Source organism: Bos javanicus, chromosome 10 (assembly GCF_032452875.1).
Source record: "Bos javanicus breed banteng chromosome 10, ARS-OSU_banteng_1.0, whole genome shotgun sequence".
In the NCBI taxonomy this organism is placed as follows: Eukaryota; Metazoa; Chordata; class Mammalia; order Artiodactyla; family Bovidae; genus Bos; species Bos javanicus.
In genome coordinates, this window is record NC_083877.1 from 12,286,836 (window position 1) to 12,300,585 (window position 13,750).

The following is a 13,750-nucleotide window of genomic DNA, read 5'->3' on the forward strand; positions in this document are numbered from 1 at the left end:
CCCTAGGGAGAAGGATCCTACTCAAGCCACACCAGTTCCTTTCCTGTGATTTGTTCTGAATTTTCAAACAAAGAGTAATTATGACAGATGTGGAGCAATCAGCATCATTATGCGAGGGAAACAAGAAAGGGAAAGGGAGATGAGGGGCCCCGGGGGAGGGGAACTTGTCTTTCCTCCTTGAAACAAGCAATTCTCACACCTACAGCCCAACACCCTCCGGACTTCTCCTGCTGCTGGGAACCTGTATCAGCCACTCTGCCCAGCCTCTCAGGTAGGACAACTTTTCTCTGCAGAGCATCCCAGCAGAGCACCCAGCCTAACTGCCCTCCTGATTCTCCCCAGACCTCCAGCAGCAGCTGGGGGTGGGGACCATGTAGCCCCATCTTGCACACCCAGAAGTGGCTCCCACTTTGGCCAGGGTTCTAAGTTGTTCGCTCCCAATACTCTCACAGGAGCATGGCTCTATTAATATTTCTTAGGCAAAAATACTGATTATGTTCTCAAGGGACTCTAGCCCCCTTTAAGGACACTCAGGCCACTGAATTTTGAGTCAGGCAGACCAGGTTTAAAACCCAGCGTCTCTACTTACTGTGTACTCTTGGGCAAGTTAATAACCAGTCTGGGCTTCTGTTTGCTGCTGCTGCTAAGTCACTTCAGTCATGTCTGACTCTGTGTGACCCCAGAGATGGCAGCCCACCAGGCTCCCCCGTCCCTGAGATTCTCCAGGCAAGAATACTGGAGTGGGTTGCCATTTCCTTCTCCAGTGCATGAAAGTGAAAAGCTCTGTTTACTCATCTGTGAAATAGGACTAGTAACGCCTACTAATGGAAATCTGTGGGAATTAAGTAAATTAACATACACAGGGCTTAGGACAGTGCAGCCCCCTTAGACTAGGAAGACTCCTGCTACTACTACAGGTTCCCCACCAGAGCCAGCACGTAGGTAGCCCTCACACTACTCAGCCCAGCATCCGGGGTGCTCTGGAAACTCAGGGACTCTCTGAGATGTGCCATGGATGTCAGGAGCCTATACCCACTGGCTGACACTCACATTCAGAACCACCCCCACAGACAGGGGTGGGGGTAGATCAGGAGAAAAATGGAAATGTATGTGCCAGTATGCCCTGGAGGAGATATAAAAAGATCTCCCCCATCCCCAACCAGAAAGCGGTGAGGCATTGGGCGGGGCAAGCGGCACGAGGGACTCCAGGGGCTCTCCAACCTGCCCAGGCTGGAGGACCAATCACATCCTTGGGCAGGATACCTCCTCAGGGCCTCAGTTTTCACCTCTGTAAAACGAGGAGGTGGGACCAGGCAAGGTCCAAATGGATGCAGTCTGGATGCCTGTGATCCCACTGCGGGGCTGGGCAGACTTCCAAGGTCCTAGATGGACCAGGAATTTTAGGCTTCTTTGACTGTAGCCTGCAACTCAGTGAAAAGGCTAGAACTTGGTCCTCTCTCTTGGTGGTCTGCCCCCTCCTCTCCATTTAGGTGGTCTGGTCTCCATCTGCCCACTCCAAGTCCCTGGGGCCTCTTGCTAGTCCCCCCTCACATTCCAATGGCCTTGGGGGCAGCAGCCAGACCAGAAAGTCCAGTTCCTGCCCATTATCACTGCTTGCATCTGCACTGCAACCCAACACCAGCATTCCAGAGAGTAGCCTGGGGCTGCCCCCACCACCCACCGTGGTCAGTGTCCAGGCTCAGAGACAGGGCCCAAGCAGGGGCCAGCATTCTCAGATTCCTCTCCCGGGGAAGGTGTGCCCCAGTGAGACTCTGACTTGCTGGGGAGGCCACGAACACCTTCCTTTGGGGTCCTCTTTGCACCTCATCCTCTCTGACTCCCCTCTTCCCATCTCTTTGCTCTGTGCCGAGGCCTGAGCTCACCTACTTTTGCAGCGGTGTCTCCCTCCAAGCACAGCAGCGGAGGGTGGACACAGGAATTGCTACATTTGGAGCCAGAGGCAGAAGGAAACAGAACAATAAAGAGAGCTGGACACAGGAAGAAGGGAGGGCAGGATAAACCAGGAGGCAGGAGGAATTCTAAGACAAAGACCCTGAACGTGACCTCACAGGAGGGGGTGGGGGCGAGGCAGAGTGTGTAGGGGGTGTCGAAGACTGAGGAGCCTAAGATCCAGGGAAGAGATGGAGAGGGTGGGCTGGGAGTCCTCTGCATCGAATTGTCCTCCATCTGCCTGAATCAGGTGGTGAGCTGGCCTGGATTAAGCCCACACTTCCATCCCCTCCATCTGCCTGGAGTCCAGGGTCTGGCCTGGCATTCCTCCTCACTTGCCCCTCTTCAGGCCCTTACTGGACCCCTGTCTTTGCCCTTCCATAGGTCACATCATCACCTGTCCAGGAAGCGACCCTGGAGCTGCTCCGATTCACAGAGAACACTCTCTGCTCCTCCCTTACCTTCGAGGGCAGTCAGAAAGGGTCAGCCTTTCTTGAAACAGGGTGAACAAAGCTGGTGGGCAGGGGAAGCAAGCTCAGACATCAAAGAATGGTCCTTTGGTGGGGGTGGAGGTGGGGGGTGGTTGGCACACGAACAGCCCAGGCCAGCAGGCTCGGATTGCAGCCAGATTGCTGGCACTCGCCTAATAAATAAGAAAAGCACGGTCTAGATTCCCAGATACTATGGCCAGGCCCCCAAGCCCATCATGTAAGCCCCACCCTCTGCCAGCGACCTAAGGCTAGCTTTCCCTCCTTCCTCACTTCAGCTACAGGATCTAATAAAATGACCCACCACCCCCTCTTGCCCTGTACTAGTTCTGTCCATTCTAGATCTCTAGCCTGGTCACACTGCTTAGGGAGGAGGGATTCCCACAGAAGAGTCCTTTGAAAGCTGGACCCTCATCCTGACCCCCTGCACCCTTCTTCGGCACGCAGCTGTATGCTCAGGTGCCCACAGAGGCCCACGTGGCAATATACACACACATTGCTGGTCTCCATGGGCTTCCCAGGTGGCGCTAGTGGTAAAGAACCTGCCTGCCAATGTAGGAGATGCAGGTTTGATCCCTGGGTTGGGAACATTCCCTGGAGAAGGAAATGGCAACCCACTCTGGTATTCTTGCCCTGAAAATCCCATGGACAAGGAGCCTGGCAGGCTACAGTCCATGGGGTCACAAAGAGTCAGACACGACTGAAGCGACTTAGCACTAGCACTGGTCTCTGCGTTTCTTGTTGCAACAAGGCTAGAGCCAGAGATCTTAGGGAGCCATAGGTTAGTTACACAGGCAGACGTTTTTGGAACCACTCGGTCCAGTTTAAACAAAGACAGCAGTGAGCTGTTTGGTTTTCCATCCTGGGTGCCCTTCTGTTCCATTCTACTTGTTTTTTTGAGGGCTGTGTTGAACAGCCTTCAAGCTGCTGTGAAAAGTCTCTTACATACACACACACGCACACACACACATGCCTGCAGGGACTTTGGAGAGGCGAGGGGAAGGCAACACAAGAAGGCCAGAAGTGAAAAAGTCCTTTCTCCCGGGGGTTGGGGAGGGAATGGGGGGCTAGCGGGGGCTGGGGGCCTGTTTCATTTGCAGGCTGCAAATGCCTCCGCTATTCACCGGCCCGCATTCCCAGCCAAGGCGCCCGGCCATGGACAATGCCGGGAACGGGAACAGAGAAGATCTGCACATTGTGTTCAAGGGGCCAGCTGGCTGCCTGTGGCAGCGGAGCCAAGGTGTGGGAACCAGAAGCTTGCAACTTCCACACTCAAGTCCTGCTGCTGGGGCGAGGGGCGGTCTTCCCACTACAGTTGAGGCCAGCAGGCCTGGGGATACAGCCTTTATCCAGCCAGGGAATACAGTCCAAGGCAGGAGACCCCAAGACCCAGGCATGAGGGCTACCAAGCAATGCGGTTTCTGATTCACACGCCATCTGCCGAAGAAGAGAGTCTCAGCTCCTCTAGAGAAAAACACGCAGCCACAGCCTCCCCAAGATTTTGCCTCTAGTGTGTTAAATTCCCCATTCACCAGCTTCTGTCCCTTTGAGCTATGCTATCAATTACGAGGTGGGGAGAAACAGAGAAAGTCAAAGAGAAGGAGAGAGTGATGGAGCTTTGCACCTACAAGGCCACATATTCATTTAGTTTTTATTGGGCTCCACAGGCAGAGGACGTGAGAGATACAAAAGAGAGAGAAGCCATTTAGGAGCTTAAAATCGAGTTAAGGAAACAGATGGAATATCCAGCCACAAAACAGTTACTTAACAATGCAGGCAGCCTCCATTGAGAGGAAGGCTGAGCCTGAATGCCACAGACCACAAGTACTCCCCGCCTTAGGAGGGCGAGGAAGAAGTTACTGTGAATTAAGTGGTCTTTGGGGAGGGATTGGGTAAGGGACGAGTAGGGGCAAGAATAGACTGGGAAAAGGCTCAGAAAGGCAGGCAGTCCCAAGGACTAACTGGATGGAAAGGAAGCCTTAATATCGCAGCGCAGAGATGAACGTTGGTCCAACGACTCAATATTACAATCAGAAAAACGAAGTCCAGAGAGGGTGACTGACTTGCCCAGTTATGCAGGACGCCGGTGTCCAGGCAAGGGCCTTTGCACCACGCCTCACAGCTTCTCAAGAGCATCAGAAGAGGTCAGGCTGTGGAGTACTGATTTCCACCTACTTCTGCACCCTGGCATACTTACAGACGACCTGCCTGGTATGAGAGTAGGCCTTGGCATGTCCATCACTCGTCACACAGGTGACACCTCAGCAGCAGCACCTGCGTTCTGCTCTAACAGGTAGGTGGAAGCATGTGAAGAGCAGAAGGGAGATTTCCTCATGGTTACTTTGGAGAGAGTCCCCTGGACAGCAAGGAGATCAAACCAGTCAATCCTAAAGGAAATCAGTCCTGAATATTTATTGGAAGGACTGATGCTGAAGCTGAAACTCCAGTCCTCTGGCCACCTGATGCGAAGATCTGACTCATTAGAAAAGACCCTGATGCTGGGAAAGATTGAAGGCGGGAGGAGAAGGGGACGACAGAGGATGAGATGGTTGGATGGCATCACTGACTCGATGGACATGAGTTTGAGCAAGCTCTGGGAGATGGTGAAGGACAAAGAAGCCTGGCGTGCTGCAGTCCATGGGTTCACAGAAAGTTGTACACAACCGAGCGACTGAACAACATCCACTTTGGCTGAGCTGCCCCTCAAAGAGGAGAGAAAAGCTTGGGTTTCACACACCAGGCCTCCAGGTGACAAAGGCCTCCAGGGTCACCAGTCACTGTGCCAGGAACCATTTCCTTGCACAACTCACTGCCCTACACTGAGGCACTGCTGGGGTTCCCTAAATGTACCGAGCCCACCACACAGGCTGTGCCACTAGGTAGCTCCAGCCCATAGCTTTCCCAACCTGCCCACCCAGACCTGGCTCCACAGGTCTGTGCTGAAACCCTGTCCCCACATCCACACAGGCATAGATCTTGCTGCTGGAAGAGATTTCAGAGTAGCTGTGAAACTGCCCTCGCTCAGGCAGGTTGAGAATGGTGCAGACTTCAGGAGCGGGTGACTGAGGGCGTGAGCAGCAGGTGATTTAGTAGGGGCCTAGACCTGGACTCCCTTCCCTCTCACCACACTCCACTGTGTGGAGTCCAGGCTACCAGGGACCCTCCTGGAACCACCATATCTAAAGAAGCTTAGAACTTCACGTCTCACCTTTGTTATCGCTCCAGAATAGTAACAGTGCCTAAGGAACATTTTCTATCTGCCCTGCACTGTGCTAAGTTCTTCACACGTATTGTCGTGGGGGCTCCTCCCAGCATTCCTCCTTGCTAAGTATTATTTCCTCAAGTTTAAAGATGAGGAAACTGAGACTCAGGGATTCCAGTGACTTACCCAAGTCCATCCAGCTGGGGATGTGTTTCCCTCCACAGCCTACCCTCATAACCATTGTTGGGCACACCCAGTCAGGATGGCTCCGGGCTACGGGGGAGGCAATCCTGGCACTTCGAGAATCCTACCTGCATTGGAACAGGCTTGTCTTCATCCTAAATTAGCACTCAATACCTATCACTAGGGGTTTCCCAGGTGACTCAGGGTAAAGAATCTGCCTGCCAATGCAGGAGATGTGGGTTTGATCCCTGGGTCAGGAAGATCCTCTAGAGAGGGAAATGACAACCCACTCCAGTATTCTTGCCTGGAGAATCCCATGGACAGAGGAGCCTGGAGGGCTACAGTCCATGGGGTAGCAAACAGTCGGACACAACTTAGCAACTAAACAACAGCAACAGCAAACCTAATACTAACAATAATACCTAATGAGCATTTCTAGAGGCCAAGCCCTGGGCCAGATACTTTCCATCCATCATCTCATTTAATTCCCCGACAGCCCTGATAGGATGATGGGATTATGCCTTTTTTTTTTCCTTTTCAAATGAAGGCAGAGACTCATTTGACTTGAGAGTTGAAAGTAACTGTGCTAAGGACATGGCATCTGTGAGTGGCAGAGCTGGGGTTCAAACCTACCCAGATGTGACCCTGAAGCCCATGTTCTCCAAACTCACTGTCCTGCCCACAGACGCCCCTACACTAGCAACTATGATGTGGGAGGGGCTCTCCTCTCACGCCTGTGGGCCAGCACTGTGGGCGTCACAAGGGATCCGTTAGACCTGCAGGACCCCCAGGCCCTGGCCTAGACCCACTGATTCAAAATCTGAATCTTATCAAGATCACGGGCACAGCAAAGTCTGACAAATTGCGTTCCAGATCATCTACCTCTTTACTCCAGTTTCCCAAAAGGCTCGAGACCAGGAACTGAGGCCAGAAAGTGAGTGGCAGGAACTAAGTATCTGCCTGAGGTGGGCTGGGGGTGGAGGGGAGCTGAGGGTGGAGGGGAGCTCAGTGTGGAGGGAACCTGGGGGTGGAGGGGGGCTGGGGGTGGAGGGGAGCTGGGGGTGGAGGGGAGCTGGGGGTGGAGGGGGCTGGGGGTGGAGGGGAGCTGGGGGGTGGAGGGGATTTGGAGGTGGAGGGGGGCTGGGGGTGTAGATGAGTTGGGGGGGGTGGAGGCGAGCTGGGGGTGGAGGGAGCTGAGGGTGGAGGGGACCTGGGAGTGGAGAGGGGTGGAGTGGGGCTGGGGGTGGAAGAGAGTTGGGGGTGGAGGAGACCTGGGGAGCTGGGAGTGGAGAGGAGTTGGGGGTGGAGGGGGGTGGAAGGGAGCTGGGGGTGGAGGAGGGCTGGGGGTGTGGAGGAGAGTTAGGGGTGGAGGGGACCTGGGGGTGGAGGGGGGCTAGGGGTGTGGAGGGGAGTTGGGAGTGGAGGGGAGCTGAGGGTGGGGCCCCCACTTATCTCCCCTCCTTGTAGCCAGCCCATCCCTCTTTGGAGTCATCCAGGCACACAGGTCTCAACAGGTGTGAGTCACTGCCTATTCCCACTGGATCAGGTGTCCCACATGCCCCTCCTGGAGCCTCTCCAGGGGGATGGTAGAGGGTCTCACAGGGCAGCCAAGCTTCAGCGGATGCCCAGAGGCTTGGGAGAATCCCCAGACCCTCCCAGGAAGGGGTTAAAACAGAACAGGTTGCACTCAGCCTCTGAAGTGAGAGATTCACTCCCTGAGAGATGTTCCTGGAGTACTCCCTAACTGAATCCCAGTGTGGGAGAAAGTTGGGGGCTGGGAGTGGATTCAGGAGTCTGCTTTTGCTGGCAATGTCACTGGGAGTGAAAGTTGCTGGGTCGTGTCCAACTCTTTGTGACCCCATGGACTGTACAGTCCATGGAATTCTCCAGACCAGAATACTGGAGTGGGTGGCCTTTCCCTTCTCCAGGGGATCTTCCCAAGGGGATCGAACCCAGGTCTCCTGCATTGCAGGCAGATTCTTTACCAGCTGAGCCACAAGACTGGAATCACCTTTAAAAGAAGCAAAGAGGATTGACTCCATTACTGAGTACCAACTCTGTGCGAGGCAAAGCGTGGAGTGTGCTAGTCCTTACTGCCATCCCACCAAGTAGGATTATATGTACATTTCACAGGTGAGGACACTGGGCCATGGAGAGAATAACTTGTCTAGGATCTCTTCCTTCACAAGGGTCGCAATTTTCAGCCCCCAAACTATAAACACATGGAACAGCAAGGCAGAGAAACCAGACATGCTGGAAGCATGAGTATTCCTAGGACCCTGAGCCATTTCATCCCAGACAGGAGACACTTGCACTGAAGCCAAGGAATGGGCCTGGAGTCCAGTCCATCATGGTCAGGCCATCTTTCAGTGACAGCATCCAGGCCCACTGGATGGAAGAGGAGGCGTTCCCAGCCGTCGGCCTCTGGCTGGTGCCCCACACAGATCTGCCTCACCAGGTGCGCTGGGTGTGCACAGACACAGATTGTGTGTCTGTGAGGGGTGCTTAGCATCCTCCTGCCCTGTCAGCCCCTGTGGAGCAGGCAGGAGAAGCAGGGGCTCTGGAAGGCACCTCACACCCTTTCAGAAGGCCTCCTCCCATGTCATACGACATCTGCCCAGCCTGTGGGCACATGGGCAGGGCATTGTTACCAAAGGAGAGAACCCAGGCAGCTAATCAGCTTTGGAGGTTTCTAAAACCTCACAGGGACATGAGCCTGTGACGTGAGGAAAGGGGATCCAACCGTCCAAGCCTTCCCCGAGGGGCCACGAGCCTTGCTGGGGAGAGAGCCCGTATCAGACTGCTAGGGTTTGGAGGCAAACCCCCAGATGTCCCCAGGACCCCAGAGGCTTAACCAAGCCGACCTCACCTGCTGGCCCTCCCCGCAGCCAGAGCCCACAGCTCAACTGCTTATACTGTTAGGAGTTTAAGGAGGCTGAACATCTTGAAGGTATTACCATTTATAGAAAAGCACATTTACAATTAGCTCTATATAAACACCTGGGGATTTATCTCCCAGAACTCTAGGCTGGTGATGCAGGAGCCATCGAGCCCGCGGAGTTGACACAGGCCAGGGAGAGCTCCCTGAGAAGTCTCTTCTCTTCTGTCCGACAAGCTTCTTTGGGTCCCCACTCTCTGTCCCCACTTTCCCTCCTCACACCCAGCCATCTGCTCGGAGGACGCACCAGCCTCCCCTATACTGCCAGGAGGGCTGGAGGCTGAGGGGTTGCTGAGCCAGAAGTGATTCCGTCTCAAGGTCCAGGGCTGCGTCCCAGAGAGCTCCATATGGGGGCCTAGAGGAGCCTTCCTTAGAACAAAGGGGCATCTTAAACCCAACGAGAGGCCTCCTGCCTCAGAACAATTCATCATTTGCCAGCCGTTCAGAACAACTATGCAAATGCCCTTGGAGCCAGGAAGAAATTGGTCAGGGATCAGACAGGGAAGAGGCAGCGTGCCACAAGGGTTAAGTGGGAGGGTGCAGGATTCAGAATACCTAAACTGCAGTCCTGGCTTCTCTGCTCACCAGAAGGTCGACGATCCCCTTAAGTCTCAGTGTTCTCATCTGTAAAATGAGGATGACGACTGCCTATATTCCAGTGTCATCACAATGACTAAATAAGATAATTCATATAAAGCACCTGGGCAGGGTGCCCAGCACGCAGCAAGTGTTTAATAAGCATTAGTTTGAATGATTACCAACCCAAATTAAAGCAGCCTTTTAAAGGGACACCACCTCAAGACGCCACCCAGAAGTACAGAGATTATGGGATGCAGAACATTTTCCACTTGGCAAAACTTTTACCCTTTCTCAAAAGCAGTGGTTCTTGGGACTTCCCTGGCAGTCCAGTGGTTAAGACTCCCTGCTTCTAATTCAGGAGATGTAGGTTTGATCCCTGGTCGGGGAACTAAGATTCCACATGCTGTGCGACATAGCCAAAAAAAAAAGAAAGAACCAGAAGTCTGTGAGCAGACTTCCCACCCTCATAGCTTGCCACCTTCCCAAGATACGTAAATAATTTTGGTTTATGTGATAATACCTATGAGTGTACACAGATTAAACAGCAACAGCAGACTTTTGGCAGGACAGAGCAGTAGAGCATGACCATAATTTCATCACCACAGTGACTGCTGGTCCATCAGCTAAGCACAGCTCTAGAGATGAAACACCTCTTCTCTCCCAATCAAAAAAGCATACCAAATATCAAGTCATCATAATGTACGCTTTAAATATCTTATAATTTTATTATCAATTACATCTCAATAAAGCTGAAATTTTTTTAAGTATGCCAGCAGGAAGGTGAGTGAGGGGAATGTCATCACTGTGTTAACCCTGAAATTATTCTATCATATTTTTTGTAAAGCAAATCGCTGAAGCTTCAGAATGTTATCACTGGTACAGGGGGTTTATTCTACCCCAAAGGTTTGAAAGTCAGCACGTAATTAAAAACTGCATGTAATCAAAATCACCCTTCAAAATCCTCTTAAATCATCCCCAAAGTTTATCTTTAAACACAAAAATCATACTCAAAAGACTGGGATGCTCATAATATACAGGCATATGGAAGCTAAGACACACTGAACCAAGAGCTGAATAAAGCTGACTTTCTCTCTCCCTCTTCCTACAACAGTGCTTGACTACATTCTTGTCAAATTGCATTCCAATCAGTTAAATGAGTAAATGATATAATTCCACTACTGCAAATTGCTGCTATGCTCCTCTCAGCTGACCCATGCTGAGACAGTTCTCCAGAAGCTACATAAGATGGAACGGCTCCCTTTATCCCTCCATGACCTGGAAAAAAAAAAAAAGTAAGGGCACCCACTTACTTGCAGCCTGGATTCGAGCCTTCCGACTGACCACCAGCCCAAAGCGGTTCTGAGCCACACACTCATAGTCCCCCTCATCTGAAGGGCTGCCGCCTCCATCCAGCAGGAAGTGGCGGATCATCAAGGACCCATTGGCCAGCACAGTGGAGTGGGTACTGTCCGCCAGCTCCACCCCATTCTTCCTCCAGGTGATTCGCACTGGAGGAGTCCCCTCCACCTTGCAGCCCAGCATTATGGGCTGCCCAGGGACTGCAATGTCATCACTTGGCTCCACAGCAAATGCCAGTTCAGCAGAGTGGCCAAGACCTGCATCAGGAGGGGGAGAGAGAGTAAAAGGAGAAGTTAGTGTGGAATGAACTCGAAAACACAGGGCTTCCAAGTTCTCTGGATCTGAGTGTCCCATCCCCATCATTCTGCTGTATCGGAATCTCTATTAATATATAGAAATGTATGCCTTATGAAGGGTCATCTCATGCTTGGAATCTCTATTAATATATAGAAATTTCTGCATTATGAAGTGTCATCTCATGCAGTACAGTTACTTAATCAACAGACTGTCTCAGAGAGATGGATATTATTTCTACCACCTTTCTTTTATTTGTATGTTTTTTAAAAATATTTATTTACTTGGCTGCGTTGCAGCACGCAAGATCTTCCTTGTGGTGCATGGACTCTGTAATTGTGGCTCAAGGTCTTTATTCATATCTTTTACAGAAAAGGAAACTGAAGCCCAGAGATGTTAAGCAACTTGTCCGAGACCTCAGAGTTAATAGTTACAAGTCTGGGACCTAAAAGCAAGACTGATTCTAACATAGCTGCTGCCACTCTGTGCCCACCTGGTTAAACACTGAAGCCGCACAGACTTTCAGAGTGTGACCTCAGGTATTCAGTCTGCCCTGGCTTCTCCATCCTCATCTGTTTAAATAAGGAACAACAATATGGCTTGTGTTGTTCGTACATGCTAAGTCACTTCGGTCATTCAATCACTTCAGTCCGACTCTTCGCAACTCCATGACCTGTGGCCCACCAGGTTTCTCTGTCCATGGAATTCTCCAAGCAAGAATACTGGAGAGGGTTGCCGTGCCCTCCTTTAGGGGACCTTCCCAACCTGGGATCAAACCCACGTCTATTATGTCTCCTGCATTGGCAGGTGGGTTCTTTATCACTGAGCCACCAGGGAAGCCCTATGTTAAATATGACCTACAGACATAAAGGCACTATGAAAAGTTAAAATTTCTACACAGTATAAAGTGAGATAGTAATAAACCGCTGTTTCTTTTTGCTGACAACACCATCTGAACAGGGAGAAGGGTGTGTGGGTCCAGGACTGGGTACAGGCTGGGTGATGGTCCAGCCCCACTGCCCCACCCCTAGGATGCTCTGGGGTTTGGCAGTTCCGTTTGCTTTGCTTTTCTCATATAGAGGATGAGAGATACCAAACATCTACTCAGATTTCTCAAAATTCAGAAAGAAGGAGGCTCCTAGAACCTTTCTCCCAGCAACCTCTTCACTCCTGCAGAAGAGAAAGGAACTGGAAAAGGGCAAGACGAGGGGGAAGAAAAGAAGGGAGAAGATGAGGGTGATCAGGGAACCAGAAGTGGGAGAGGAGGGACGAGAGCTCCAAGCCCAGGCATGATGCCAAGTCTCCAACTTCTCCAGCGAGCAACTTACCAGACCAGTTACAACTTCAGTCCTGGAGAAATGAACCCGCCTGGGCTGAGAAGGCAGCCACAGACCCCCTCCACATTTCCGGAGAACTAGTGACACGGGAGCGGGCCCCTCCCTTTACAGGCCAGCGCCCTCCCTGGCTGCGAGGAGACGGGGCAGTGAGGGGGAGAAAGCAGAAGGAGGAGCGCTGCAGCTAGGGGCGTTTCCCCCACCCTCAGGGACGTGTAATTCGTATTTTAAGATATTTGAGGGTCACGCCCCTCCAGATCCCTACCCATCCTTCCCAAGACTTGCGTTTCAGCTGCCTCGGCTCCGCACCCCAACCCCAGTATTTTAATAGCAACTGGGGGATGGATAAACTTTCTACTAGATGCGCTTGCGACATCCTGCTTCTCCGGAGCTAAGAGGGGAGAGAATACTGCCCAGAGTAGTGTCTGCTGAGAACTTGGGGTGGGAGGGGAAGCGACTAGATTTTCACTGCTCTCGCGTGAAATGAGCCCGTTACAGTCCCTGAGGGAACAGGGTGGTGGTGACGGAGCTCGGGGCAGCAAAGCCGTCAGACCCCGAGCTCTGCGTGTGCACCCTCCGGGGTAGGGCGGGCACGTGGGCATCCCCGCCGCGCTCTCGCCCTCGGTCGGCTTCTCTTTCCTTTCCTCAGCTCGCAGGGTGTCTCCCCCTCCCCACGCACGGCCAGCCGGGGACCTCCCTCTTCCTCGATCTCTCCCTCGCACTCCGCGTCCTAGTCCCTCTCCAAATCCAAGACGCGCTCTCTTCACCCGTCGCAGCCCGCTCAGTCCCGGACTCCGCCCCCGGGGTCGGCGGTCTCCTAACCTCGGCCACCGCGGGCCACTCTGTGCCCACCCTCGGGCTCCGCGCTCCCCAACTCGCCCCTCGGACCGGACTCAGCCCTGCAGTCTCCCAAGGCTCGTCTCCCCCTCTCCCCAACTCCAGCCTGCCCGCCGATCTCCTGCTTTGCCGCGCTCCTGGCCGCTTGGTCCGGGCTCGGACACTACTGAGTCTTGGAGCCGCAGCGGACTGAATGAGAGTCTCTCTTCTGGGGGGTCCATCCTCAGCATCGCCTGGCTCTGCGTTCCCCGCAGCCGGGCCTCAGTGCCCTCTTCCCCGCCTCCGCCCCGTCCCGCTCGTCTCCCCCTTGGGCAAGTCCCTCCAGCCCGCGCGGTCCGCCGGCAGGTCCGCGCAGCTCTCCCCAGGTCCGCCCCTCGCGCCCGCTTACTCCCTTCTCGCCCTTCCCGGGGCTCGGGCCCCAGCAGCCGCACCGCGGGCGCCCTAGCTCACCGTCGCTTGGCGCAGGCAACAGTAGCAACGGCAGCAGCGGCAGCAGGAGCCGGGGCCGGCGGCGCAGGGGCGCGGCGCGCGAGGCAGCCATGGGGCTCGCGGTCCGCTCGGATCGGCGACGCGCGGCTCTGGGGCC

The 13,750-nt window shown here is 53.5% G+C and overlaps 1 protein-coding gene across 1 annotated transcript in view; it reads right to left on the reverse strand.

Moving 5' to 3' along the window:
• Window positions 1–13,750, reverse strand: part of IGDCC3 (immunoglobulin superfamily DCC subclass member 3) — a 43,117-nt gene extending 29,367 nt beyond the window's left edge. The window contains exons 1-2 of the mRNA XM_061430100.1: window positions 13,615–13,750; window positions 10,651–10,956 (exon numbers count right to left, since the gene is read on the reverse strand). Coding sequence (XP_061286084.1) covers window positions 10,651–10,956; window positions 13,615–13,705 — 397 coding nt within the window. The 5' untranslated portion in view covers window positions 13,706–13,750. The remainder of the gene's footprint in view (window positions 1–10,650; window positions 10,957–13,614) is intronic.